This window comes from Eulemur rufifrons, chromosome 18 (genome assembly GCF_041146395.1).
Source record: "Eulemur rufifrons isolate Redbay chromosome 18, OSU_ERuf_1, whole genome shotgun sequence".
Taxonomy (NCBI): Eukaryota; Metazoa; Chordata; class Mammalia; order Primates; family Lemuridae; genus Eulemur; species Eulemur rufifrons.
This window is the reverse complement of record NC_091000.1, coordinates 53,030,378-53,055,851: the sequence shown is the minus strand read 5'-3', so window position 1 is coordinate 53,055,851 and position 25,474 is coordinate 53,030,378. Positions and strand designations below refer to the sequence as shown.

General features: G+C 44.7%; 1 protein-coding gene across 2 annotated transcripts in view; it reads left to right on the top strand.

The window, feature by feature from the left end:
* The first annotated feature begins 7,554 nt into the window (after window positions 1-7,554).
* E2F3 (E2F transcription factor 3) overlaps window positions 7,555-25,474 on the top strand; it is a 75,037-nt gene continuing 57,117 nt past the window's right edge. The window contains exon 1 of one of the 2 annotated variants that reach the window (XM_069493780.1): window positions 7,555-8,292. In XM_069493780.1, coding sequence (XP_069349881.1) covers window positions 7,906-8,292 — 387 coding nt within the window. In that variant the 5' untranslated portion in view covers window positions 7,555-7,905. Of the gene's footprint in view, window positions 8,293-9,276; window positions 9,489-25,474 lie in introns of those variants that run through there. The other variant, XM_069493781.1, reaches the window with a different exon arrangement.

The following is a 25,474-nucleotide window of genomic DNA, read 5'->3' as shown; positions in this document are numbered from 1 at the left end:
ATGTGAACAGAGTTTCTGATGGGGATGATGAAAATGTTTAGGGTATAGATAGTGGTGATGGTTATACAACATTGTGAAAGTATTTAATTGTACAAAACAAACAAAGGGTTAAAATAACATATTATGTATATTTTATCACAATAAAAAATATAGTCCAGGGAGAATGTATAGAACAGGAAGAAGAGATTTTTAAGGCAATATAGAAGAAAATGAAGCCATCCGTGCGATCTGGAAAGTCAGAGGGGCAGAATGGGAATCGAGAGAGAGAGTGCTGTCAAGGAAACCAAGGGAGAGAAGAAAAGGTAATTTTCTACCCACAGGCCCATTTATGATATGCTGCCAACAATGTTCCCTATTTAAACCCACAAGAAAGAGGTACGATCAGCCTACTAAATATGAAAAAGTAGTGTGTGTTCCTCTGCTTCCTCCCAAAATGTGTGGGGAACCTGCGGCCTCGGGGCCACGTGTGGCCTTCTGGATCCTTGAGTGCGGCCTTTTGACTGAATCCAAATTAATAAAGGGATTTGTTCTGTGAAGTTTGGATTGGGTTGAAGGGCCACACTTGGGGATCTGGAGGGCCACATGTGGTCTTGAGGCTGCAGGTTCCGCACCCCTGCCCGGCAGTGGGAGTTCTTTGACGCCCATCTTTTCCTTCAACTCACTTTGGCAAGTTGTCTCTGAGAAACTGGGAAGAAAACCACTCATAATTCTCCTTTCCTCTAATGCTTGGGGAAATGCCTGCCTACATGACATTGTTTCCATGGCAATCCAATATGGTGGGTTCAAAGTACATGTTTAAAAGGGAAAGGAAGGTCAGTCTGAAGATGGGGATGAGGCAGCATTGCTCTCCCACCTCTCCTTAACCCCACAGGCAAACACAAAGGACTTCTAGATAGCAAAACCAAAACCCACAGGCAATGTTTACAACAGAGTAACCCCACGAATCCCAAAGTACAAATGGGTGGGGACAAACCACCAACTGCCAAAAGAGCTGTGTGGTGTCAGCAGTGAGGAAGAAGGAAATCAGATAGTGCCTGCCAGACCTAAGAACAGGAGAACCCCCGAGCAGCCAACAGGTCTTCACTGGGATGCCAGCGAGCTGGTGACATGAAGACGGCCCCAGAAACCAAGAGGGGTTTTGTCCTCCAGCGGCAGATGAGAACAAAGGGCTGTGGTAGGAAGGCCTGAAGGTGCTGGAGCCGTCTAGCCTGCCTCCCTCTCAAAGCCGACCCCACCCCAGGGTCCTACACTGAGGACAAACTGCTGGGAGTGGAATCAAAGTTGATCAGGACAGGAATGAGAGAGAAGAAAGAAAGGGAAGGTCTAAACTAGACTGAAGTAGGGAGTGGGGCAGAAAAAAACAGGAAATCTCAGAAAGTCAGCCTCCATATGCATGAAAATAAAAGGAGATGGAGCTCTGTGCAGTTGGACAAGCTTTTCTGAACGCTTCTCGCTCTAAAAGTCCAAGAACACTAACTTCACATAAAAACGAGCAACAGATAAGTACTAAGGACAATTTTTTTTTTTTTTTGAAACAAGATCTCGTTCTGTCACCCAGGCTTGAGTACAGTGGAGTCATCATAGCTCACTGCAGCCTCCAACTGCTAGGCTTAAGTGATCCTCCCGCCTCTGCCTCCCAAAGTACTAGGATTATAGGCATGAGCCAACACATCCAGCCTAAAGACAAATTTAAATACAAAATTATTATAAGAAAGAAAAAAAGAAAAGGAGCATGATGATTGCTAAGATCACAAAATGAGGAACCAGCTGACACGATATGCCTCAGATTTGCCAAAGGGATCAAACCTGAGTGGGATTCACCCTGCGTGTGCAATCTGCCAATTCTACCATGAAGTTAAATGGCTCAGGTTCTTTGAATGAGTTTCCTGGGTTCATTGTAACAAAATACCACAATCCTGGTGGTTTAAAACAATGAAAATATATTCTTTCACAGTTTTGGAGGACAGAAATCCATAATCAAGATGTCTTCAGGTTGGTTCCTTCTGGAAACTCCTAGGGAGAATCTGTTATCCCCTCTAGGAGTTTCTAGTGGCTGCCAACAATCCTTGGTGTTCCTTGGGTGGTAAACACATCACTTCAGTCTCTGCCCGCAGTTTCACATAGCCTTCTCCTCTGTGTTTCTCCTCTTATAAGGCCACTTGCCATTGGATTAAGGCCCATTCTAACCCAGGATGATCTCATCATGAGATCCTTACATTAACTATTCTGCAAAGGTTCGTTTTCTAAATCAGGTCAAATTCACAGGTTCTGGTGAACATATCTTTTGGTGGAGCCACCATTCAACTCACTACATTCTTTAAGATAAATTATAAGGTGAATGACAGGGATAGATGAGGAGCCATAGGTGAAAAGAGACTTAAAGGACATATCAACCTTTTTTAAATGGGCAAGACTAAACTATATCTCCTAGAGATGCATATTTGCTTGGTGGAACTTTAAAGAAACACAAACTAGTGAGGATTGACAATGTCAGGCTAACAGTTACTTTAGTGGGAGGGAGAGGGTTGTGCTCAGGATGGGGCATGGGAAAGGGATTTCAAGGGTGCAGGCAAAGTTCTATTTCTGGACCAGGCTTTTAGTTATAAGGGTGCTCACCTTACAGTAATTCATTAAGCCATACATTTGTTTTGTTTTGTTTTCTTTATATGTATATATATGTATTTTATGATACAATAAAAATCTGTTTCAAAAAGGCAAGGAAACACATATATTTGAGATAATACCTTTCTTTTCGATCCAGTATATTTTGTCTGAATCACATTACTTGTTAACTGAGCAAGAAGAGCTTTAGTAAAAGAAGCAATCTGCAATCACTGTACAGTCTAAATAAACAATTACACTAACAATGGTAATATTTGTTGCTCAAAAGATATTACCTGCAAGGGAGTTTTCCATGCCATAATTGCCAGATAAGCCAATTTACAGTGTAGAGATTGCTAGGTCATGGATGGCAGTGTTTCTCAAAGTGGGTTCTGTGGACCACCTGCATCAAAATTATCCTGCTTATAATGCAGATTCCTGGATCCCCACCAGAGATTCAGATTCAGAAGACATAATTGAGAACAGTGCTCTATGGAGAAAGTTCATCCTAGATTTATTTAAAAATACAGAATCTCTATCCAGGCAGTACCTTCCTGGTCAATAAACTGAGGACAAGAAACTCTATACTGGTATCTACATCACTATCTATAATGATTACAATGGTCAATTTTGTAGGATAAGTACTTAGAAATTTTGTTATTGGTGTTTGATGTGGTAATGGCTAAAGGAAATACTCCTCTTTCTTTCAAACCAGGAAAATACAACAGAGAATGTTATTTCTTTGTGGGCAACCAACTGAATTGCAATTAAAAAAGAAAACCTTTAAACTCCTAAACTTGTCTTCTCTAGACCCTAAAATTTAAAATGATACACTGCAAAACTAATGCGGCAACCAGATTTGATTGAACTAAATTAAAGGCACATTTAAATTCTTGATGTTCCAAAGACTTTCTGGGCTTATGAGCAGTTTCCTTAATCTCCTTAAACTATAATTTTTCCATCTGAAGATGTAACATTGAATTCCCATGCAACTGTTGAATAGTATTGTTTCTTGGGAGTCATTTATATAGACCTTATGGATGTTGGTCAAATTGTTTCTAAATTGAAAACGAAGACTTTTAGAGAAAATTGTAATGTCAAATTTTATATAGACAGTATGTATATGTGTGAATATACATGTATATATAAACATTTGTATATATGTGTGTGTGCATATGTATGGTATCCAGAGCTTATGATAACTGACAAGATGGGAAGGGAAGGAGATTAGAAACACCCACCAAGGCATTTAGGCACAGGGCTGGCGATTCTAGCTGTAGCAGCAGGAAGTAATAGGAAGAGGTCTTAAGGCATACAGCTGACTCTGGCCTTTGGGCTCTAGAAATTACCTGGAGGGACTTGTGAAAAGCAGATTCTCAGGTCTTGTCTCAAAGGATTTTGATTCATTAGATTGGAGTAGAGCTCAGGAATCTACATTTTCACAAGCTCCTTAGGTGAGTCTGTGTCTGCTGGTTAGCAAGTCTTGCTTTGGAAAATCTCCAATAGGGTCTATAGTTCAGGCTAGCAATTCATATCATTGGTATCCAGCAAGGAATGATGGTATCTTGGCAGGAATAAAAACAAGTAGAAATTGAGAGTAGAAGTCGAGAGAGGGTTGAAGTTTCAGGTAGGCAGGATAACAGGCTGTATTAGTTTCCTAGGCTGACGTACAAATTACTACAAACTGGGTAGCTTAAAACAACAGAAATTTATTCTATCACAGTTCTGGAGGCCAGGAGTCAAAAATTCAAGCTGTTTGACAGGGCTCTGCTCCCTCCTGAGGCACTGGAACAGATTCTGTTCCTTGCTTCTTCCAGCTTCTGGTGGCTGTTGGCCTTCCTTAACTTGTGGCTGCTCACTCCAATCTCTGCCTCCACCTTCATGTGGCTTTCTCCTCCTCTCTGTGTTTCTCTCCTCTGGGTGTCTCCTGGGTGTCCTATCCAAGGACACTTGTCATTGGATTTAGAGGTCACTCCCAGATAATCCAGAATGATCTTATCTCAAGATTCTTAAACTTACATTTGTAAAGACTGCCCCCCATTCCCCTACCAAATAAGGTTACAATCACAGGTTCTGGAGATTGGTATATAGACATATCTTTTGGGAGGCCACCATTCAATCAACCACACAGGCCAATTCTGGCCCAAGTGAAAGGGAAAGGGGATTTTAGTTGGTAAGAACACATTGGCTCTAGTGCTAGAGGAATTCATCTTCAAGGCAAGGTGAGGAGGGCTCAGACTTAGGAAAAAGCCAGAAACTGGCCACTAATAGATAAGCAGGTGGGATGAACCTGTTTTATGTTATTATTCTGAACTTCTGTATCAGGGTTGTATAATCCCTACTAACCAGGACGTGACTGCACTCCTCCTCTGGGACAAAGCTAAGCTGCCCCAGCAAATGAACATCCAGGAGCTCTAAGAAGATCAGAGGCTGGGAGTAAGCCTGGAGTACAAAGAGTTGCAAAGCATGGTCCCACAAGTAAGTAGAATCATAAATAGCTACAATTTATTGAACACCTGCTATATGCCTGGCATTTTACATTTATTATTGCCCAATTTCATCATAATCTTGCAATATGAGTATTGAAATATGGGTTCCCATTTAACATATGAGAAAACAGCCTTTTGAAGATTAAAGTTATATAGCTAGTTAAGTGGCAGAGCCAGGATTTAAACTCAGATCACTCTGACTCCAAAGCCCATTATCTTTCCACTAAAAACATGCTACCTCTTCCACAAAGTAATAGCCTACCTCCAATTTTAGCATCTTATCTTCCCATACCTCCTCTCTTTGAACTCTTCTCTCCATCTCCTCATCCTGGGGTTCACTAGACATAAAATGTCAAAACATTTGTTTCTCTACCAAATACCCTACATTAAAAAATATAACTTGGGTAAAGTAGAATGGTAAATATTTCAAAGCTTTCTAAACAAGAATTCCAGGTATAGGTCTGGGGTGTGAACACTTGCTTTCTTGTGGCTGTGTCATATTTATCTTATCGCAATCACTTACAGGAGCTAAAGCAGAGATTCTGTGCATAGTCCCAGGCTCATCTCTAATCCTAAAATGCAGGTCTCTACTGACTGTGTATGTTGCACCACTGCTCCCTCACAACCCCTACTACCAACAGCAAATGCATGCTCCTGGTGAGCATGCAGATGGCACCATCCAAGTAGTGACAGTACTAGTTTCTTCCATAGGTACCCATAGTGGAAAGCAACATTGATGGAACAAGATCAAGGAAGTTGCAAATATATTACATCTCCAACTCAACCAGGAATTGATAACCTTTGAGCACCACTTAATTTGCCCTAAATATAGTGTCAGTTCTATCAAATGTTTGGTTCCTAGGCCATGGATCCTCAACTAGCTTGAATGCAAGACCAAAATATTCCTGAGCCTGATGAAAGATTTAATAGTGCTTTAAACTCATCTTATTTCAGAAAAGGTAACGGGACTGTAATATTAAGGAGTCCTGGCCTAAACTGACATTATCTTGTCAGGCCATTCAGAGCATTCTGAGTATATGAGTTTTGGGAAATTAATAACAGTCATAATAAAAATAATAATAATGAAAGTCTTGTGAAAGGGCTCAAAGTATTGAAATCCTCATGACCCACTAAGCACCAGCTCAACGGCTGTTTACCACAATTCTCAGTGACAGGAACTATAAATAATTACCTGGTCGCTATACATACACCTTTCCCCACCTTCCTGCAGGAGTCTCTTTTCCTGCTTAGTCTCATAGGAATAGGAGCAATCTTCAATTTTAAGACCCATGAATCCTTGCACCATTACAGAAGTCAGTTCGACAATCATTCCATAATATTTTTCTTATGACAATTTCTAGTTCACAAAAAAAAATATTTTAAAATATTTTGGGATGGGTTTGGGTCGTTGTGTTTGTTTTCAGAATTTCATAGGAAACCGAAGAAGTGAAGCGCTCTCGCCCAGGCGTGCAGCGTTCGTTGGGGGCAAGACGTCATTGTGGGAAGCGTGTACTTCCTCGGATTACGGCTTGGCGGATTAGAAACCCGCAGATCGGTTGTAGGTTAGCCCTGATTAACTTGCCCTGGGTGCTTCTGGGCCAGAGGGGGTGTCTGCTGGACTCTCACCAATACTCGTGGTAAGACTTCATTTGACAAAAGAGTTAATTTTTACTTAAACCCAATCCAGGCTAATAATGAAGCTACCAGGAATGATCTGGAATGTTAACTAAATGGTGCCCGCAATCGCGTCTGCTGAACCTTCTACCCCCACGATTCTGTCTGCCCACATGCTTCTGTCTATCAGCCTCGGCCTCGGGATCAGCTCTCGCCGCGTCACTGGTTGGATTTCAGGAAGGGAGAAACCCACTATTTAAAGGGCTCCTTCTCCACCTGCCAGCCATCGTCCACATGGTCCAACTTGCCTTTGGCACATATTTGGAAGAATCTCCTGCTGTTCATATATTACATTGACTGGTCAAAGAAAAGAGAGTTCCCGAAAGTGTACCGTTGGTCACCTTGACAATTTCCAAAAGCGAAACTTGCGCTCTAGACTAGATTGACACTGAGTCTGCGGGGTGCGGAGTCCCTGCCCAGGTCAGTAGCGCCGGCCCTGCGGGCGGGCGGGGCCGAGGGCGGAGCCCGGGTCAGGCGTGGTCTGCCGTGGGAGAGAAGGAAAGGCTTTGCCCCACCCCCTAAAAAACCTGCTCTGCTCCCAGCCAATCAAAGGGGCTTATGCAAATAGGGCCCCTGTCGCCCGGGTAACCGTGATGCATGGAGCCAATGGAAACCAGACAGTCGCGGCCCTGCTCCATGATTGGGACCGAAGTAAGGGAATAGAGACCCAATGGGCTGTGCGAACGGGCCTCGGCGGGTTGAGGGGCGGGGATATGCAAATATAGTTTGAAAAGCCGGCGGGAAATCCGAGTTTCGCGGGAGGACCTTGGCGCGTAAACCGTATCCCTTCATTCATTGTCAGCAGCAGCTTCCTGGAGCCATTTTTCAGCTGCCGGCCGCAGCACCCGGGCTGCCGCCGCCGCCTCGCAATCCGTTGCATCGGCCGCCCCCGACGCTTCCATCCCCTCTCCGGGCCCGATATCCGTGCGGCCTGGACCCTCCTCTCTCCAGAGCCCCGATTATTTTTGGCCCCCGGGGCCTGTGCGGTGCGGAAAAATAAAAAGAAAAGAGAGAGAGGGGGCTCGGAAGCGCCGGGCGGGGAGGAGAGAAGGAGAGACTTGGAAACTCCGACTGCAAATAATAAAGAAATTGAAAACAATACGTTAATATACCGTAACACTAAAAAGAGCAGGAGCGAGAGATGAGAAAGGGGATCCAGCCCGCCCTGGAGCAGTACCTGGTGACCGCCGGGGGTGGGGAGGGGGCGGCTGTCGTCGCCGCCGCCGCTGCAGCCTCCATGGACAAAAGGGCACTGCTAGCCAGCCCGGGCTTCGCCGCCGCCGCCGCTGCCGCCGCCCCGGGCGCGTACATCCAGATCCTCACCACGAACACTTCCACCACCTCCTGTTCCTCCTCCCTCCAAAGTGGCGCCGTTGCCGCCGGCCCCCTCCTCCCCAGTGCCCCCGGCGCGGAGCAGACCGCTGGCAGCCTCCTCTACACCACGCCGCACGGACCCTCCAGCAGAGCCGGGCTGCTGCAGCAGCCACCAGCGCTGGGACGCGGCGGCGGCGGCGGCGGCGGCCCTCCGGTAATACCCTCCCACCCCACCGTCCCCAGCCCAGGCGGGAGGTGGGCTCGCACCGCGCGGGGTGGTGGGCGCGCTGCGGGCAGTCCCAGGAGCGCGCGGGGCCGAGCATCGTGGGCCTCGGAGGCTGCCCCTCCAACGAGGGCTTATTGTTAGACTTGTGTGCTCCCCCCAGCGCCAGGAGGGTAGGGGGGCTCGGCCAGGCGCGCGGGGCGGCGGGGATTGCCTTGGCGCGAACCACATCAAACACTCCAAAACTTTTCGCTGCCCCCCTTCTTTTCCTGCACTTTTCCCTACCCCCACTCTCCCTTCCCCTCCAACTCGAAGCTTCCTCTTTCTCGGGCGTAGGAAGGGGTCACGCCCCGGATGGAGAAGGGGTGGGGGAGGGAGTAGTGAACTGGGGGGTGGGGGGCTCCGGGGGGTGGAAACCAGGGGACTGTAGGGGTGCTCGTCCTCGGTCGGCCTCGGAGGCCAGTTGGCGGCCGGGGGTCCCTGAGGCGTGCTCCGAGTGCAGGGGCTCCGCTGGGCTGCGCTTGACACATTTTGGGATCTGTAACTCCGGGCAACAAAGGGGCTGGGGGAGGTGGAGGGGAGTCGGGGTGGGGGAGGTGGAGCTGGAAGCCGGGTGCGGGTTGGGGCGTGGGGCTGTCTGGGTGAGAGGCTATGGGCTGGCGCTCCGGCCTGGGCGCATCCTGGCGGTGGCAGCAGCGGCGCCCGCGTGGCCCGAGCGCCCAGGCCTTCGTCGCTGGGCCCCGGGCCTGCCCTTGACCCGCCTCTCCCCTTGCCCCTTCCTTCCCCGCCCTGTCCCCCTCCCCGCCCCCCGGCGACGGAGGGCGGGGGCAGCCGGGTTCCCGTCCCGCCGCCTGGGTCTGTCCCTCTCCCCGGGACCCGCCGGTGACGTTTCGCACACGTGCGCGGAGGACGCGCCTGTGACTGGGGAGGAGGCGGCGGCGGGAGGGGGCGCTGGAGGGGGAGAGGGGGGCACCCACTTCCTCCTGCTCGCCGGCTCCCTGGCCTGGGACCGTCCCGGCGCCCTCGCACCCGCCCCCGGCACCGCCACCCTCCCTCTCCTCTCCCCACCGGCGCCCGCCCTCGCCCGGCGCCGCTGGTCTGTTCGGCCCTCCGGGCCCCCTCTCCAGCCGGCCCCCCCACCTCCCCCCGGAGCCAGGCTGGTTTCGGAAATGCCCTTACAGCAGCAGGTTAGTGACCCGGCCGGCTCCGGGCCGCCGACGCCGCGGGGGCACCGGGTTCTGTTGGGGGCTGAAGCCGTAAGGGTAGGCGGTTGAGCGGGGTTTTGGAGTGGGAACGGGGGGTTGGGTGCTCGAGGGAAATGAGTAAGCAAGAAAAATCTAACTAAGTAAATGCCCCGGCCTCCGGTCCTAGGAACCTCGGGGTGGGAGTGTCCGCCCCAGGAGGTGGGTATGGTGTTTACGTATATTTTTTCCAGGGGGCGGATGGATGGGCGATGGAAAACCGGAGGGGGCTTCTCGCCAATGGCCGAGTTGAGCTCTGTTTTCTGTCTTCCCTTGTGCTGGAGGGGGAGGGGGGCGGGTCAGAGGGTAGGGTGTCTGTAGGATTCCCAGGCCACCCGCCACCCCCTCCCTTTGTCCCTGTAATTTATAAAGCGCCTTTGAGAGATGATTTAGGTCAGTATGCGGCTTCGCTTTTTGTTGGTACTAGAAAGAAGTGTGGCCCGGAGGTCTCCCCCTTTCTCCTTTTCTCTCCTTCATTCCCTTCCTCCATGCCTCCTGGTCTTCGCCCTCGTGGTGAGGTTTGGCCTCCACGAGGCTAGAACCGAACCAGACTCAGATAAATGGTTGCTTGATAATACCAGGCGTGGACCTCACCTTGTCTCAGCTCCAAATGGGTTTATTTTTTGGAGAATCAAGATTTCGTGGGGGTCTTTAAGAAAGTCTCTGCATAAGCCAGGCAACACTTTGGGAAATGGGATAGGTTTGGGAATAATTAAAATTTTTCTATTTCCTTGCTGTTCTCAATTTCTCTCCGGGTTGGATCTTAACTGCTTTCCAGCCCCAGAGATACTTGCTGGGGATGCGTGATGTAGTGTTAGTCAAAGAAGCTCATCATTTTTTACTGACTGGGGTCTGCCAGCAGGGGGGAAAACGGAGTATAGTACCTGCTTACACATACAGTATCCGGAGTGCTGGACTCGCAGTCACAAGAATATTCCATGCTTCTATTAGCATTAAATACTCTCACTGACTTAACCCGATCGTGTATGGGCATATTTTAAGCATATTTGCCCCTTGCACAGTTCTGTTACTCTGTTATAAACCTTAAACAACCAGGTATTGACATACTTCTTGGATTGGATTAAAATTTATTGGGGGGGTAGTTTTGATGATGGGAAATTGTGAGACCACTAAATGGCTTTATTAAAAAATCTTAGAGTGCTTGCTGGGCCAGGTCTCCAAGATTGTCTAGTCAAATTTATTATATATAGTTCATTGTATTTAAGGTATAAAAAATTGCCCTCGCCATCTTCCAAGTTATTTCAAAAGTTTATCCTCTTTGCCTTGAAATTATTATTCTGGGAATATATATCATTTTGGATTTATGTGCTCACAAAATATTTTTCATTACAGGAATGTAGATGTTACTTTTATATATACTTATATACGTATTCAGAAGCATTTTTATATAAGATTGCTATGTATGCTGAATCATTGGTTAATCTACACTATTAAGAGCTATTTCTTCTGGGAGAGTATAGGGAATTTATCTAGTCAATGCATATAAATTCCTAAGCACTGAATATAAAGTTTGATTTTTTCCTTATAAAATTATATTAAACTTCCATTTAAGTCTTGGGATTTTGTTGATATTCTTTTCCCTAAGCAGGACCAATGGGATGGGGATAGATAGCTAAGTGATTGGCTGAACAAAGAACATTTAAACACTTTGTGTCTAAGACAAGGTTGAAAATTCTTCAGGTGGCCAGAGTTGCAGACCCATCTGGTTCTGATTTCAAGTTCTGTCTCAAGAACATGTAAGAACTTAACCAGAAGCAAATTCTTCAGCTTTTTTTTAATGGGAGAAAAATATACGAGTACTACCTTACTACCTATATAGCCTCTATTGTTTGAGTTTTTAGGCAAATAACTTCATCTCTCAAAGCTTGGTTTCTTCCGTAAAATAGGGGCAATAACAATACTAACTTTAAGGTTCTTTATGAAAATAAGAGTTAAATATGATGATGCTTATAAAATACTTAGCACAGTGCCTGGCAAATAACAGATAGCCAATAAAATTAGTATTCAGAAAATTATTTTTTCTAACTTAGAGAAAATAGTATAAGACCACATGCACACTGTCCCTTTGTCACCTATATGAGCAGAATGGTTAAAAGTTTCTAAAGATATACATAATTAATTATACCTGATTCATTTGAGTTTTAAAATTTATAAAGCACAGTTATCCTAGCAAATGGGCAAAATAGGGACATTTCAGTAAGACATGCCCATATAGAGATGGTGGTGTTGAACTGTCTGAACATGTGCCTTGAATTGTGACAAATTTAGGTCAAATCCTCCTTACTTTTTTGCCAGAATTCCACCCCTCCCATGACTCCATGGATCTGCCAACTTTTGGGTGCAGTTTATGCTTAGTGGCTTTTGTTAGAACTGAACTTTCAACCTTCACCATGTCAGAGACATGTGCTAGATGAATTCAGTTTTACATGGTGAACTGTTGGGAAATTTAAGAACTCTAGAGAAACTGTAGTCAGAAGTGCTATTCACTGGGACAGGTAGGGCTTCATCATTTTATGCCTCTTCATTCTAAAAAGAAGCTGAACTTATTCTAAAAAGTTTGGGGTCTATTAATGCAAGAGACCATAGCCTGTCAAAGTCATAACAACCTACTGATTATACTTTGGGAAAGATCCCTCAATGCTTGAAGTTTTCATCTAAGAATGGAGGAACCATAGGTGCTATTTCAGCAGGGTCTCTTTTCCTCTACAAGTATAAAAGAAGAAAAGTGCTGGGTTCCTGTGGTTATGTACTCAATAATCTTGCTTCTGCTGAGATATATGGTTGGTGCCAAGTTTAAGCTGGGAGAGAATTTTTAGTCACTACATACCCCAAAATGGAAGTTTTAATATAATGCGGTGCCCAGACTTGGGTAGTACAAATAGCTCCACTATAATCAGTACCAAGGGCGCCACTCTAATCATCCTTTGAAACAAAGCACCCTTAAATGTGGCACTGCAAGCTGAAGAACCCAAGTTTGTGAACAGGAAAGGATTTTTTGTTTTTCTATAAATCACCACCTTGTGTAATACTTGGAAGAGTAGATTCTGAGATTAATGTTGTGCTGTGCAAAGCTAACTTGAAAACAGAAAATAATACTCTAAGCTTAGACATGAATAAATAGCACCTGGAGATTGAAAGTCTGGGGGCAAAAGATTTTATTGTGGTTTCTCAGATACTGCCATCTGTAAAGATAATGCCTTTAACCTCTTTCCAAGGGACTTGGACCCATTTGGCAAATAACTTCAAATATATGGACATGAAGTTAGTTTTCTGGCTGGCTTTCTAACTTAACCTGATTTACAAATACTCCATTTGTATGACCAGTTTATATTCATTTTCCCAAGCTAACCAATTTCCATTCCCTTTTAACTATCTACCTTCTACTAACATTTTTAACTAGGATGAATGAAAATCATTTGCCTGTGCTCACCAAGACAAGTCCCCCATAGAGTCTCATGAAACCACCCATGCAAATAGTGCAAGGTAAAGAAGGTAGATTTCATTTCTTATCAGATTCAGTTTCATTTTGTTTTTCAAAGAGGGGAACTTCCTTGAATTCTTTGAGGTACTAAGTATGTGGTTTAATGCATATTTTTATGCTTGTTAGCAGCTTAAAAATAGTGTTTCTGGGATGTATTTACAATTGCTAAAAAGCATTTCATCTGCTTATCATTCTTCATGGAACTAAGAAGGGAAGATAACTGGGAATGCAGTAAATATAGGAAAACCACTAATGGTATCTCCCTCCTACCCTGATCCTCTCTTTGGGTTCAAAGAGTGACTTGGGAAAATATATCTTACACAAAGGAAAGTTATACAACAGAAGGTATAAAAAAGCAACAGCTGAGATGGGGGACGGGAAACTTATAGCATGGATGTGAGGGTGATTAGAGAGGGATAACACACCCATCTATTATTTCAGTAAGAGGGAAATCGGTTTACTTTCTGTTCACATTTTTGCTTCAGACACTCTCCCATAAAACCAATGTGTTTTTAGAACTGAAGGAATGTATGTTACAAGAATGCATTGTCAGTCTCCCCCCAACATCAATGGGGGGGTCAGTCTTGCGACCACCCACAATCGTCTACTCTATAACTTTGAAGGAGAAATGATAAAGCCTACTGGTTGCCAGGTTGTATCATAAAGCCCCCATGCACTTTGCTCTGCTGGAGAATCTGAGCAACACAGGCCCCACTTAGTTTTGTAAACTAAGGTAGGGGTTTGTGTCACCTTGAGATTGAGAGCAGTGAGAAGAGCTGATGGAATAGGGAGGGGAAAAAAGGATGATTGACTTTAGTCTGCTTTCTATTACTGTAGCCCAGCTGTCTGGGGCCATTTGTCTGGTACAGGCAGCATTCTTATAACTTGATAGTACTTTGGATTAGCATAGGCAATAATTGATATTTACACTGGTGCTGGAATCATAACATTTGAGAGCTGTAAAGCTGCAGAGTCCTCATGTGCCCAACCCTCTTCATTTTGCAGGTGAGGAAATTAAGGCCCAGTGCTGTCAAATTACTTGCCCAAGGTCACTGGTCTTAGGTAGTGGCAAAGCCAGAACAAACTAGAGACTATTGAATTCTTAGAAGAATCCTCATTCACCAAGAGAAGGTTCACTATGTCTCATGACCCCTACATGGGAAAACTGGGATGTGTAGAATACATTTTGGGTTTCTTTCAGGAGCGGTTACATTAAATATATATATATACACACACACACACATACACATATATATATGAACTGTCTTTTGAACAGTTGGCTGTGGTATAATAACTTATTCCCAAAGACACAAAATAAGCAAGGCTACTTTAGAAGTTAAGTGAAAGGAGATTTAAAAAAAAAAAAAATAAAGAAAGAAAGAATGACTCTTGAAAAGGAGATCATATTTTTAAAGCTTTATATTTGCAAATTGTTTTCTATGGTTATGACATTTCTGGTGCCCAAAAAGTGAAACATATACTTCACAGAGAATAGAATCTAAAAGGGTTTTTGAAACTTTCTTGGAGAGAGGGACACAGTGCAGCTTTGGTATTGGAGCTTTTGTCCTGGCGCATCCACATCCTGAGTGACTGTCGTGGTTTTCAGAGGTGCCCAGGCCCTTGCCCAGTAACACTGAACAAGGTGCTCTTCCTCTGATTAGCTCCAGGAAGATTTCTGCTTTAACAAAGTGGCGGATCAGTTAACTCTTGCAGAGGAAGTCATCATCCCCTAAAAGCCAGAACTACTTTCCTTAAAATGCCTTCTTTTACTTGTTGAACCAAGAAAGCTTAAAAATAGAATTGCTGAAGCCCGAAGCCTGAAAGTGAAACATAATCCAACATGGCTGTGGTTCATTGACTCGTTAGGGGCAGGGATATATGGCTTATCTATAATCCACAAACCAGAAAGGTGCCCTGTGTGGACATAGTCTAACAGCCAGTGAGCATTAAGTAGCAATTGATGAAAGTGTGGTTATCAGTGAAACTGATTTCCTCTAGAAGATTTTTTGGCAAGTGGAGTCTGTCTTAGGGAGTGGAGTTGAATGCCTTGGTCCTCCCAGCCAGGTGCTTCTTGACTGACTGTTGAGAAGGGCTTCTCTCTGTGCTAGTTTTCATGATCCCGAAGTATGGTGGCTCTGGACTCCGAGGATCGTGGGCAGTGAACTCAGGGCATATAGATTTCACTCCACTCTGCCCTTCCTCATTTCTGATGCTTTGGAGCTCCAGGAACGTATAACCAGAGCAGCATCCCTGCAGCCCACGCCATCCCATCCCCTCTGAGCCTTTCTGCATCTGGCAGCCCCTTGGAGAGAAGGAGGCTCATGTATATATAACCAGCACCCCCCCCCCCCCAAAAAAAGGCAAGGTGAGGGGCAACTGTGCGTAAGGTAAAGTGACCAGACCTGGAGCCAGAGTGCCTAGGTTCTTGTCCCGGCTCCACTCACGTGGTGGAGTTGCCCTTCCTTTCCACAGCCATGTCTTGGGCTGTCCTTGTGTGCTTTATTTTCTTAACTAGCCCTTAGTGTTTCAACCCTGCTGCACCTGTCTGGAAGCGGTGGCGATGAAGAGGAGTGAGCTGTGGGACGGCTTAGGCCTAGTGCAATCTTTAGGGTCTGCAGAGCCTTTGTGTTTCTTTATAAGCTGTCCATTGACTTGGGAGAAAGAACAGAAGAATAAGCTTATTATAGTAGTACTATCGATAGTAATAGTGTCATGAATAAACCTTTATTTCTGTGATTAAATGTGTTAATAAAGTGGCACTATCAGCACGAATTACACTATTAACATAATTTCACTTCTGTACAGTAAACCATGGCTTCAGTCTGAATGGCAGAAGTCAGGGTGTCTGAGCTCCTGGACTCTGGGTAGACTCAGTGGCCCCGGTCAGCATGTGCATGGGGGGTGCGGTGGGGGCCTGTCTTCTCGCCCCTTCTCATCGCCCTGTCACCCCTCTTTTTTTAAATGTTATATCTGTTCCTTCCCCGTCCCTCTCCCTCTGCCAGGCTCTTAGAAGAATGCAGAGCCTTCAGTGGCTGCTTCCCGGAGTTATCAAATTAATTACAACCTTTTCCCGGCGTGGAGCAATGCTGAAATCTTGCCTTTCCTGTCTCGTTTCCCATTCCTCCCCACTGGGACGCTGCTGTGGTGCAGTGTTTCCAGTGGCTGCAGGTTGCCTTGAGTGCATCTGCTCCCACGCAGCATTGCTCCTTTTGCCACCCTGCTGCCCACTGGCCCATCGAGACCCATATCACGGGAAAGCTCCTGGCAGACCCTTCCTGGGATCCCCAGGGGCTTAGACCTCTCCCTCCCCTCAGGTCACTGCTTCTTTCCTGTGGCACTTCATGGTCTGCCTTGCACCCTGATCTTTCTTGTTCTTGACTTACTCCTCCACACCTGTAAGTGCTGAGCTATGAGTCTGCCCTGTTCATCGTGTGGTCCATGCGGTGCCTTCCACACTGTGGGCTCAGATGTTTGAGAAGAGGCGTTTTCATTAGGCACCTGCAATGTGCTTGGCACCCCATTAGTCCCGCTGGGGATGCACAAGAAGTATGAGGTGTGATCCGCCCACTCTTGAGTTTACAGTCTGTTTGGGGAGACAAGCTTTAAACACAGTTGATCTGCAAGCAAGACTAAACAGGAGTCGGGAAGAAAACAAGACTCATCTAGTCCTTGGTTATATGGTGTCAACAGGGACTACCAGAGGAGCAGGCAAGAGTCACCGGACTCCAGCTGGCCCCTGGGAATGAGGAGGCCACAGCTCCAAGGCTGTCAGTCTTAGAGCACATTAGGGCTCACATTCGAATCTCCCGGGTGCTTTTTGAAAATACTGATACATAGGCCCCACCCAGACTAATTAGAATCTCTGGGGGTGGGATTGAGACATGGGTTCTTTTTTTTTTTTTAATGTCCCAGATAATTTTAATGTGCTATTTCAGATGGAACCGCTGGGCTACAGGGAGAGGGAAGGCTGGGGCAGCTGTTCCTGGCCAGGAAATCACAAGCCAAAGGTAGGGAGGCGGAAAGGCTACCATGAAGAGGGACCAGTTGGACTAGAGTCACTAAGGGAGAATACCAGGACCGAGCCTTGGATATGTTGGTAGAATTGGTCTAGAATTGGAATTGTCTTGCTATGAGGGCCAGGCAGGGAGTAGATTGGGGGTGGGGGTTGTGTTTGAACAACTCAGGGGGCAGTGGGACCAGGCAGTGGCTGCCAGAGGTGGCGGCAGGCCCTATGGGTTGCCAGATCTTCAACCTTCTCAAAATGCCAGAAATCTACCAGTTTTAAAATGTTGGCTCAATTAAAAAGAAAAATGCGCAGGCCCAACAAAATAGGTCTTTAGGCCAGATTTGGCTGAAGGGTTGCCACTCAGCAGTCTCTGGTCTATGGGATAATAATAGCTAATGTTTATCGAGTGCCCGCATGTGTTGAGGGCACTAAACTAAGTGCTTTCCTCGCATTAGCGCATTATCCACATAACAGCCCATGAAGTGGGTATTACCATCCTTGTTCTACACGGGAGGAAACGGATAGCCAGGGGTTAAAGGGGCTGGCTCGGGGCCCCACTCATAAGTGGGGCAACCGAAATCAAACCCAAGGAGACTGGCTCCAAAATCTCAGCTTTTTTCTAGTTTTTATCCTCTCTCTATGGTCTCTGGCATTGTATGAAGTAGTAGAAACCCAAGATACCTGTCAAAAAGAAAATCCAGTGTTTTCCGAGTTTACCTAGTAATAAGAATAAGAGAAGCACCAAGATCTTCGGAAACATTTGAGAAGCACTGCTGTAGGTAATTGAGCACAGGTGAATGTTCTGGAAGCCAGATAGTCCAGGTGAAGAGTGGAGCCTTCTGCAGAGTCCTGCATATAATGCCTACCTCAGCTCTTCCTCGGTTGGAGAGCGCAGGCCTGCAGGCCCCAGGGAGCCAGGCCTCATGCCTATGCTGGTGGCAGCAACTTACGGATTTCCAGGTCATTGCCAAGGCAAGCCGAACAAAGGAGGGTCACCTGAAACTTAAAGGGACAGAATCAAGAAGAGGTTCCCAATGGGAGAGGTGTGGGCACAAGGAAGGAGATGCTCCAAAAAAAAAAAGAATAAGAGGTTCCCAAGTGGTTGAGAATCTAAGCTGGGGAGGTCGAAGTGGGCACAGTTGCTGCGTGCCAGCCACCAACGCCAGCTGGGTACCTGCCTTGAGTGTTTACTTTGTAGTAGGAGGGCTTTCCATTCTTGCTGGTCTGGGCCTGCCTGGAACAGGTAACCAAGTGGACAGAAAGCCAGAAGTTTGAATGAGAATAGAACCAGGGCACATCATTTAGAGTATGGGTGCTGTAGAGCTGATGAGTCTGGAAGCAGGATGGCAACAGTGACAGTGTGACAAGGCAGGTGGAAGTAAGGGACAGGTTAAGGAAGGAAGAAGTCCAAGACCTTTGACTCCCCAGATGTTCAACTCCTGGAGCTGGAAGATGGGATGAGGCTGAGCTTCTCCTCTGTCTGGGCGTGCAGTGCATGGCAGGACGGCTTAGTTAGAATGGTTGACTTGGTTGTGAGTGATACCATGGGCCGCCCAGCTTCCTGGGGGCCTGGGGCTGAGCACTGGAAATGTGACTTTGGCAGAGAGGGTTATAGTGGAAGTCTAAGGCTGAGCGCAGTGGCTCACGCCTGTAATCCTAGCACGCTGGGAGGCTGAGGCAGGAGAATTGCTTGAGTTCAGGAGTTCAAGACCAGCTTGAGCAAGAGCAAGACCCCATCTCTAATAAAAATAGAAAAATTAGCTGGGCATGGTGGCATTCATCTGTAGTCCCAGCTGCTCAGGAGGCTGAGGCAGGAGGATCCCTTGAGCCCAGGAGTTTGAGGTTGCTGTGAGCTGGGCTGACGTCATGGCACTCGCCCAGGGCAAGAGTGGGACTGTCTCAAAAAAAAAAAAAGAGAGAGGGTTATAGTGGAAGTCTTGATGAACAATAGCAGGCCAACTGGTCTCCCTAGCTTAAAAAAAATGCAGTACCACAAAAACCCTTCATCATTTTCACTTCTCCCTCTGTAATATGAAAACGAGACAAATTCATCAGGTTGATTTTTGGGGATCGATACTGTCAGGGCTCCGAGAGACGAGCCATCAGATGTTATTTATTACATGCTCTACCAGGGCTGCGCCTGGCTCCTAGCTGCCTTGAGAAAGCGCACCGTTTGCAGCCTCTCAAAGCTAAGAGCCAGCTGGAGAGTGTTGTGCGTAAAGAAAGGTCACATAGTTACGTCCTGAACCAAGATGGCTCTTTTTACCATTGTTGCCTATGCTTTCTGATTTTGCTGATTTAAAAAAAAAAAAATCTCAAATTTATTTTCTTAAGCTCTAGCATATTAAAGTTTAAAACTGAGAGTCTTTGAGTGCTCCTCTGGAGGAAAGAGCCATGTAAATTCTAAGTATCTTTATAATTGATTTTTAAATATGTAACTTGTGTTTAAGCCTATTTGCAGCACTCCTTGAATTGACTGATTTGGTTGCTATATTGGGTAGCAAAACCTGTGACACTCACAGTAATGTGGTAATGTATCTAACCTTTCATGCTGCTGTTTTCCTTGTTAGCATCTCAGGTACCCTAATTCTGGAAATGGTCCCTAGGAGGCAAGCTTTTCAGCCCTGAAAACCCGTGTGCGTTGGTAGTGATGTGACATGGAAGGCGCTTGGACTTAGATCTGGCTCCAGAAACATGGTCTTCCGCCTACTAGTGTGTGACCTTTTACAACTTACATCTGTGAGCTGAAATTACCTAAAATAGTGATCCTCTCTCCCTCACTGGTTGGAAGGATTAAATGAGATAGTGTTCATAGGAAAGGTACTTCTGTGTTCCTTAGTGCCTCCGGCCCCATGGTGGGAACTCCTAAGTGTCTGTCGAATCTGAACTCTCAGCATTTTTGCCGCCTTCAGGGAAAACAAACTATTGGACAAGCACTTACTGAACACCCACTTTGTGTGGAATGCAGTTCCCAGCACTCTGGGGGGTTCCAAGGTGACGAAGGTGTCCTCCTGGCCCTCAAGGAGTTCATCAGGAGGCAGGGGAGATGGAACATGTTCTTCAGTAACTAGGATACAGTAGAAGGCTGTGAAGACTATAGGAAAATATTAATGAAGTTTCTTAGACACCCCAGCTGGCAGGAGAGGACAAAGAAGGCTTTAGGAAGCCTTTTTTCTTAAATTGTTTTGGTATTGGTTTTCTTTTCTTGTATAATATTTATCTTAGGAAGTTTTAAACTAGAGCAGGGTTTCAACATTATTGACATTTTGGCCAAATACTTTTCTGTGGTGAGGACTGTCCTGTGCATTGTCAGATGTTTAGCAGCATCCCTGGCCTCCGCCCACTTAGATGCCAGTAACGCTCCCAGTTACGACAATCAAAGTTGTCTTCAGATACTGCCAGGTGTCTTCTAGAAGCAGAATCACCCCCAGTTGAGAACCACTACACTAGACCCTGAACAAGGGGCAGAAATAGGAAATTGTGTGTATATCTTCTACATATAGTACATATGTAAATTTTAAAATACGGTATAAAATTTTAAAGCAAATGATTTCTCATAACTGGATTTTAACTTTGGAATGCCTGACCATGCCGTGGAACCCAGAATTGGGATTCGCTACTCCCACTCTTGATAGTGCTCTGTGTAGCCAACTGAAGCCCTGTCTTTTTTAAGATCAAACACATTAATTGGCTGCTGGAGCCTCTCTGTAACTTGGAGAAGAAAGAATCAAAGTGTGCAGTTCAGAGAAGGAAGTTTTGCACTTATCATTGACCCAGCTGGGTAATTAAGAGAGACCTTCTGCTCAGGATCAACTTCTCATCATGGTTTTTAATCTCAGCTTCACCATTGCACAGTTAGATGATTCGAGTGCATCACTCTCCCTCTAAACCCTGTTTCCTCGTCTGTTAAATGAAGAAAATTATGTTTTCTACCTCATATTGTGAACATTGAATGCAATAATGCGTGTAAAATGGTGGCTCCAGTCCTGGCCACATGCTAAACACTCTGACATATGTGTGGTCTTCATCGTCTATATCGTTATTGTTGTCATCATTGTTACTAAGTTGAGCTTCCCTTTCAGGGCAGTTCTGCAGTGAGCGGTCACTCCCTTTGCTAGTGCTTCTGCAACCGCTTTCCTTGCTCACCCATCCCCACACTGGCCGTGGTTTCAGCTGTGGGGTGCACTGACTCATTTGACTTGTTTAGCAGATATGTATTGAGTACCTAGTCTATGCCGTCCACCATTGTAGGTGCTGGGGAGGATACAGCAGTGTCAGAACAGAAAAAATTCCCTGCTTTCATGTGGCTTGTGTCATTATCAATGAAGATTTTGCCATGTAATAAATACCCTGTTCTTGTCTTTGTTGGTTTTCTGGTCTGTTTTTTTTTTTTTTTTAGAACAGTGGTTCTTAAATGCGTGGTCTTGAACCAGCAGTATTATATTTGAGCTTGTACCCCGGACTTACTGAGTAAAAATCTGGTGGGGTGGAAGGCAGTGGTGTGTGGTTTAACAAGTCCTCTGGGTCATTCTAGTGCACCAAGTTTGGGAGCCATTGTTCGGGAAAAGGAGTGGGAAAACCCCAGGGCTTAATTGGGCTGCAGTGTTACGTGGTGCCGTCATATAAGGTATTGCTCATATCATGTGATTTGAATAACATCAGAGTGTGCAAAGGATAGTCTTAGGTGTACCAAGGCAGTTAAAACTGGCAGTGCCCTTTGATCTTTTCCCTGGGCCTGGCCATCCCTCCTGTAAATGGAAGGGCTTTGGGAGGCCTCTGAGTCCCACAGCGCAGGACTCAGTAACAGAAATTCTGAGCCTTCCTTGGGCCTTACATTGCCTGATGTACATACAAGGAAACTCCAAAGACTTTTTACATGTTTGTTTGACAATTATTTTTCTTCTTTTAATTCCTTCGCTTTTAATTGTCCTCTTACCTGGCATCTTTAAAAATCTTTCTGTCTGTAATCAAGTTACCGGCCAGATGCACAAGGCTTATCTGGAAATGAAATGGTGGCTCTCCTTCCATGTCTGGTAATTGGGGTATTTGAAGATATTGTGAGGAGCAAATGAAATGAGAGACCATGGGAAACACTCCAGCCTGGAGCTGGGCACAGAGGGGCCATTCGATAGATGTTGGTGCATTCCTGCTCTATCCCAACTCATAAAAACCAATCAAGTCATTAAATGGACATCACAGTTCTTTGTAAGAAAAGCTTTGGATTACGCCCAATTTGAATGAGTAGGAATAACCATCAAATAAATTATAACCAACATCAGAATCAGAACTCCGGATTACTCAAAACTTTTATTTTAAAAAATATGTAATTAAATATTCTTTAAAAATATGTTACCTGATTTTTCTTTTCATGATGGATTAAAAAAAAAAACCCAAATAAGATTGGCCAAAATACTTTACTTCTGCACTAGCCCCAAACCTGGGTCTGCTTATAACTAACTTGTCCCTTTAACAGCCATTATTTAATTGACAAACACTAATTAATTACGGCCATGTTAAAAGGAGTGTTTGGGATGGTTTGGTGGTTGCTTTTGAAAAAAGACTGTATCTTAACAGTGCATGTGAAATATTATGGCCCAGGTTTGTCTTGGTGGTTCTTTTCTAAAAATATCTTCCTGGCCATTGGTGGGCATTTCCTCTCCCTTTCTGTTCACCTTCAGCCAAAACAACTTCTGGTTACAGTGACAGTTTTAAGTTTGCCCATTGTGATTGATTATATTATAGAGGTTGGGAAAGGAAGACAAGCTGTACTCACTTGTTCCTTCCTGCGTTGCTTTAGAGTGTAAGGATCAGCTTCTCTAATTCCTTGATTTTCAAAGTGTGTTGCTCTATATAGTGAGGGTAGAGGAGATATGGCCCTTAAATGCCACCTGGAAGCCTGGCGTGACTCAGCTACTGCCACCCGTTCCAAAACCAGCTCTGGGGACCGAGGTATGGGCCTCCCCTCTGACCTGTGAAGAAAGAAATTGGACTAGAGGAGGCACTGTCTATATAGAAGTTTTATATAATGAATATTTGTCAGATGGATCTAGAGACACATTATCAATTTGACGGTAACAAGTGGCCAAATGTTGAGCTCTTTTGAGTCTTGCTCTTCATTTCCTGTAATGTAAGAATAACAGTATTAAAATGGCTAGCCAGTTGGCTGCCTATTTTAGGTAAGGCAGGTCTGCAATTTTTGCACCTTAGATCTCTGTAGGAATAGATATAGCCCCCAACTGTGCAGGATTAGGAATTCAGATTTATTGCTCTAGAGGACTACTTTGTATTAATCAGAGTTCTGGAGGCTGATGAACTAGAACGTGAACTTACTAATTTACCTTGAGAAATAAAGCTGCCAAGTGGACAGTTGCAGAAATTGGTATTGCCTGTGTTTCTGATCAGAAGGTTATTAGCTGAGTCAGAATAAAGGCGTTGAATGATCCTATTAGTATCCTCCAGCTGTGATGGCTTTTCTAGCGTGTACCTGCAGAGGCAGGGGTGCTGCTGGCTGTTTAAGGAACATATGAACACTGTCATTGACTCAGGTGTCCAATTCTGTGACTCTGGTATAAAACACTGAATTTGTTTGTTGCCTTTTTTTTTTTTAAGAAAATATTTGTTTTCACTACATGCTTATTTTTGAAAATCAAAGACTATATAAGGAAGTGGAGTGATAGTGAAAATACTCGCTTCATTCCTTCCTCGTCTTGATTCCTTCCTAGAGAGAACCATAATAACAGGTTGGCCTTTTCATTTTATAACTGTTTGAAAATATATATTTTATATAAAAGTACAAATGATGCAAAAATACAAAAGAAGTACAAATTGTGGCTTACAGTTTTTTTTAGCAAGGTATTAGATGTATTTCCATATCAGTATATAGTGATGATCATTACTCTTTGTAATAGCTGCATTGCCACTCATTATATGAATATGCCAGAATGCTTTTAGTTATTCCTATTTGATGTCTCTTTTCTATTCCTCTTGTCTATTCCTATTTCTGTCTCTTTTTTTTTTTTTTTGAGATAGGCTCTCATTCTGTTGTGCAGTGACATCATGATAGTTCACTGCCACCTCAAACTCCCGGGCCTAAGCGATCTTCCTGCCTCAGTCTCCCAAGTAGCTGGGACTACAGGCGTGCACCACCACACCTAGATAATTTTTCTGTTTTTTGTAGAGACAGGGTCTTGCTATATTACTCAGGCTGGTCTCAAACGCCTGGCCTCAAGTGATCCTCCTTCCTTGGCCTCCCAAAGTTCTGGGATTATAGGCATGAGCCACTACGCCTGGCCATTTCTGTCATTTCTAATTTTAACTTTTGCTATTTTAAACAGTGCTACATGGGATATCCATGCACATATGTTTTTGTGCCTATGTGTATGTCTGTAGGCTACATTTCTATATGTTGAATTTTTGTATCACAGGGCATATACATTAAAATACTGATCCATAGGGCAAAATTGTCCTCCAAAAAGGATGAACCAATTTATATTCCTACCACTAGTGTAGAAAACGCCTGTTTCCTCATACTCTTTCAAACACTAGATAGCATTAGTTCTTTTTGCAGTTTTTCTAGTGAAGGTTTTGCTAGTATGCTAGGTGGTATTTTCTTTCTTTCTTTTTTTTTTTTTTTTTGAGACAGTCTCGCTCTATTTCCCAGGCTAGAGTGCAGTGGTGCAATCATAGCTCACTAAAGCCTTGAACTTGAGCGTGCCTCCTGCCTGAGTGAGACTCCTGAGTTGCTGGGACTACAGGTGTGAGCCACCATGCCCGGCTTTCCTTATTTTTATTTTGTGTTTCCTTAATTATTGCTACTGCTATCACCACCACTGCTATTGTTACTACTACTGGCTAATGTTTATTGAGTGTTTTTATGTGTCAGGAATAGTTTTAAGTACTTCAAGTGAAATTTACTAATTTAAACTTCAACATCCCTATAAAGTGAGTATGATTATTGTTGTTGTTTTATAGATGATGATAAAGAGATGGACTAGCAAATTTAGGCATATCTGCCCATATTTGCATTTTTGTGAATTGCTTCTTTGAATTCTTTACCATTTTTGTTTACAAGGCCATTTACGGTTTTCTCACTGAATTATTGGAACTTTTAGTGAATTATAGATAATTGGCTTTCTCTGGTGTATGTGGTAAATATAGGCATACCTCAAAGATATTGCCAGTTCAGTTCCAGACCACAGCAATAAAGTGAATATCACAATAAAGCAAGTTGCATTAATTTTTTGATTCCCCAGTGCATATAGAAGTTATGTTTGTACTATACTGTAGTCTGTTAAGTGTGCAATAGCATTATTTCTTTAAAAACTTAATTTAAAAATACCTTAATTTAAAAATATTTTATTTCAAAGAGATGGTAACAATCATCTGAGTCTTCTGCAAGTCATAACCTTTTTGCCGGTGGAGGGT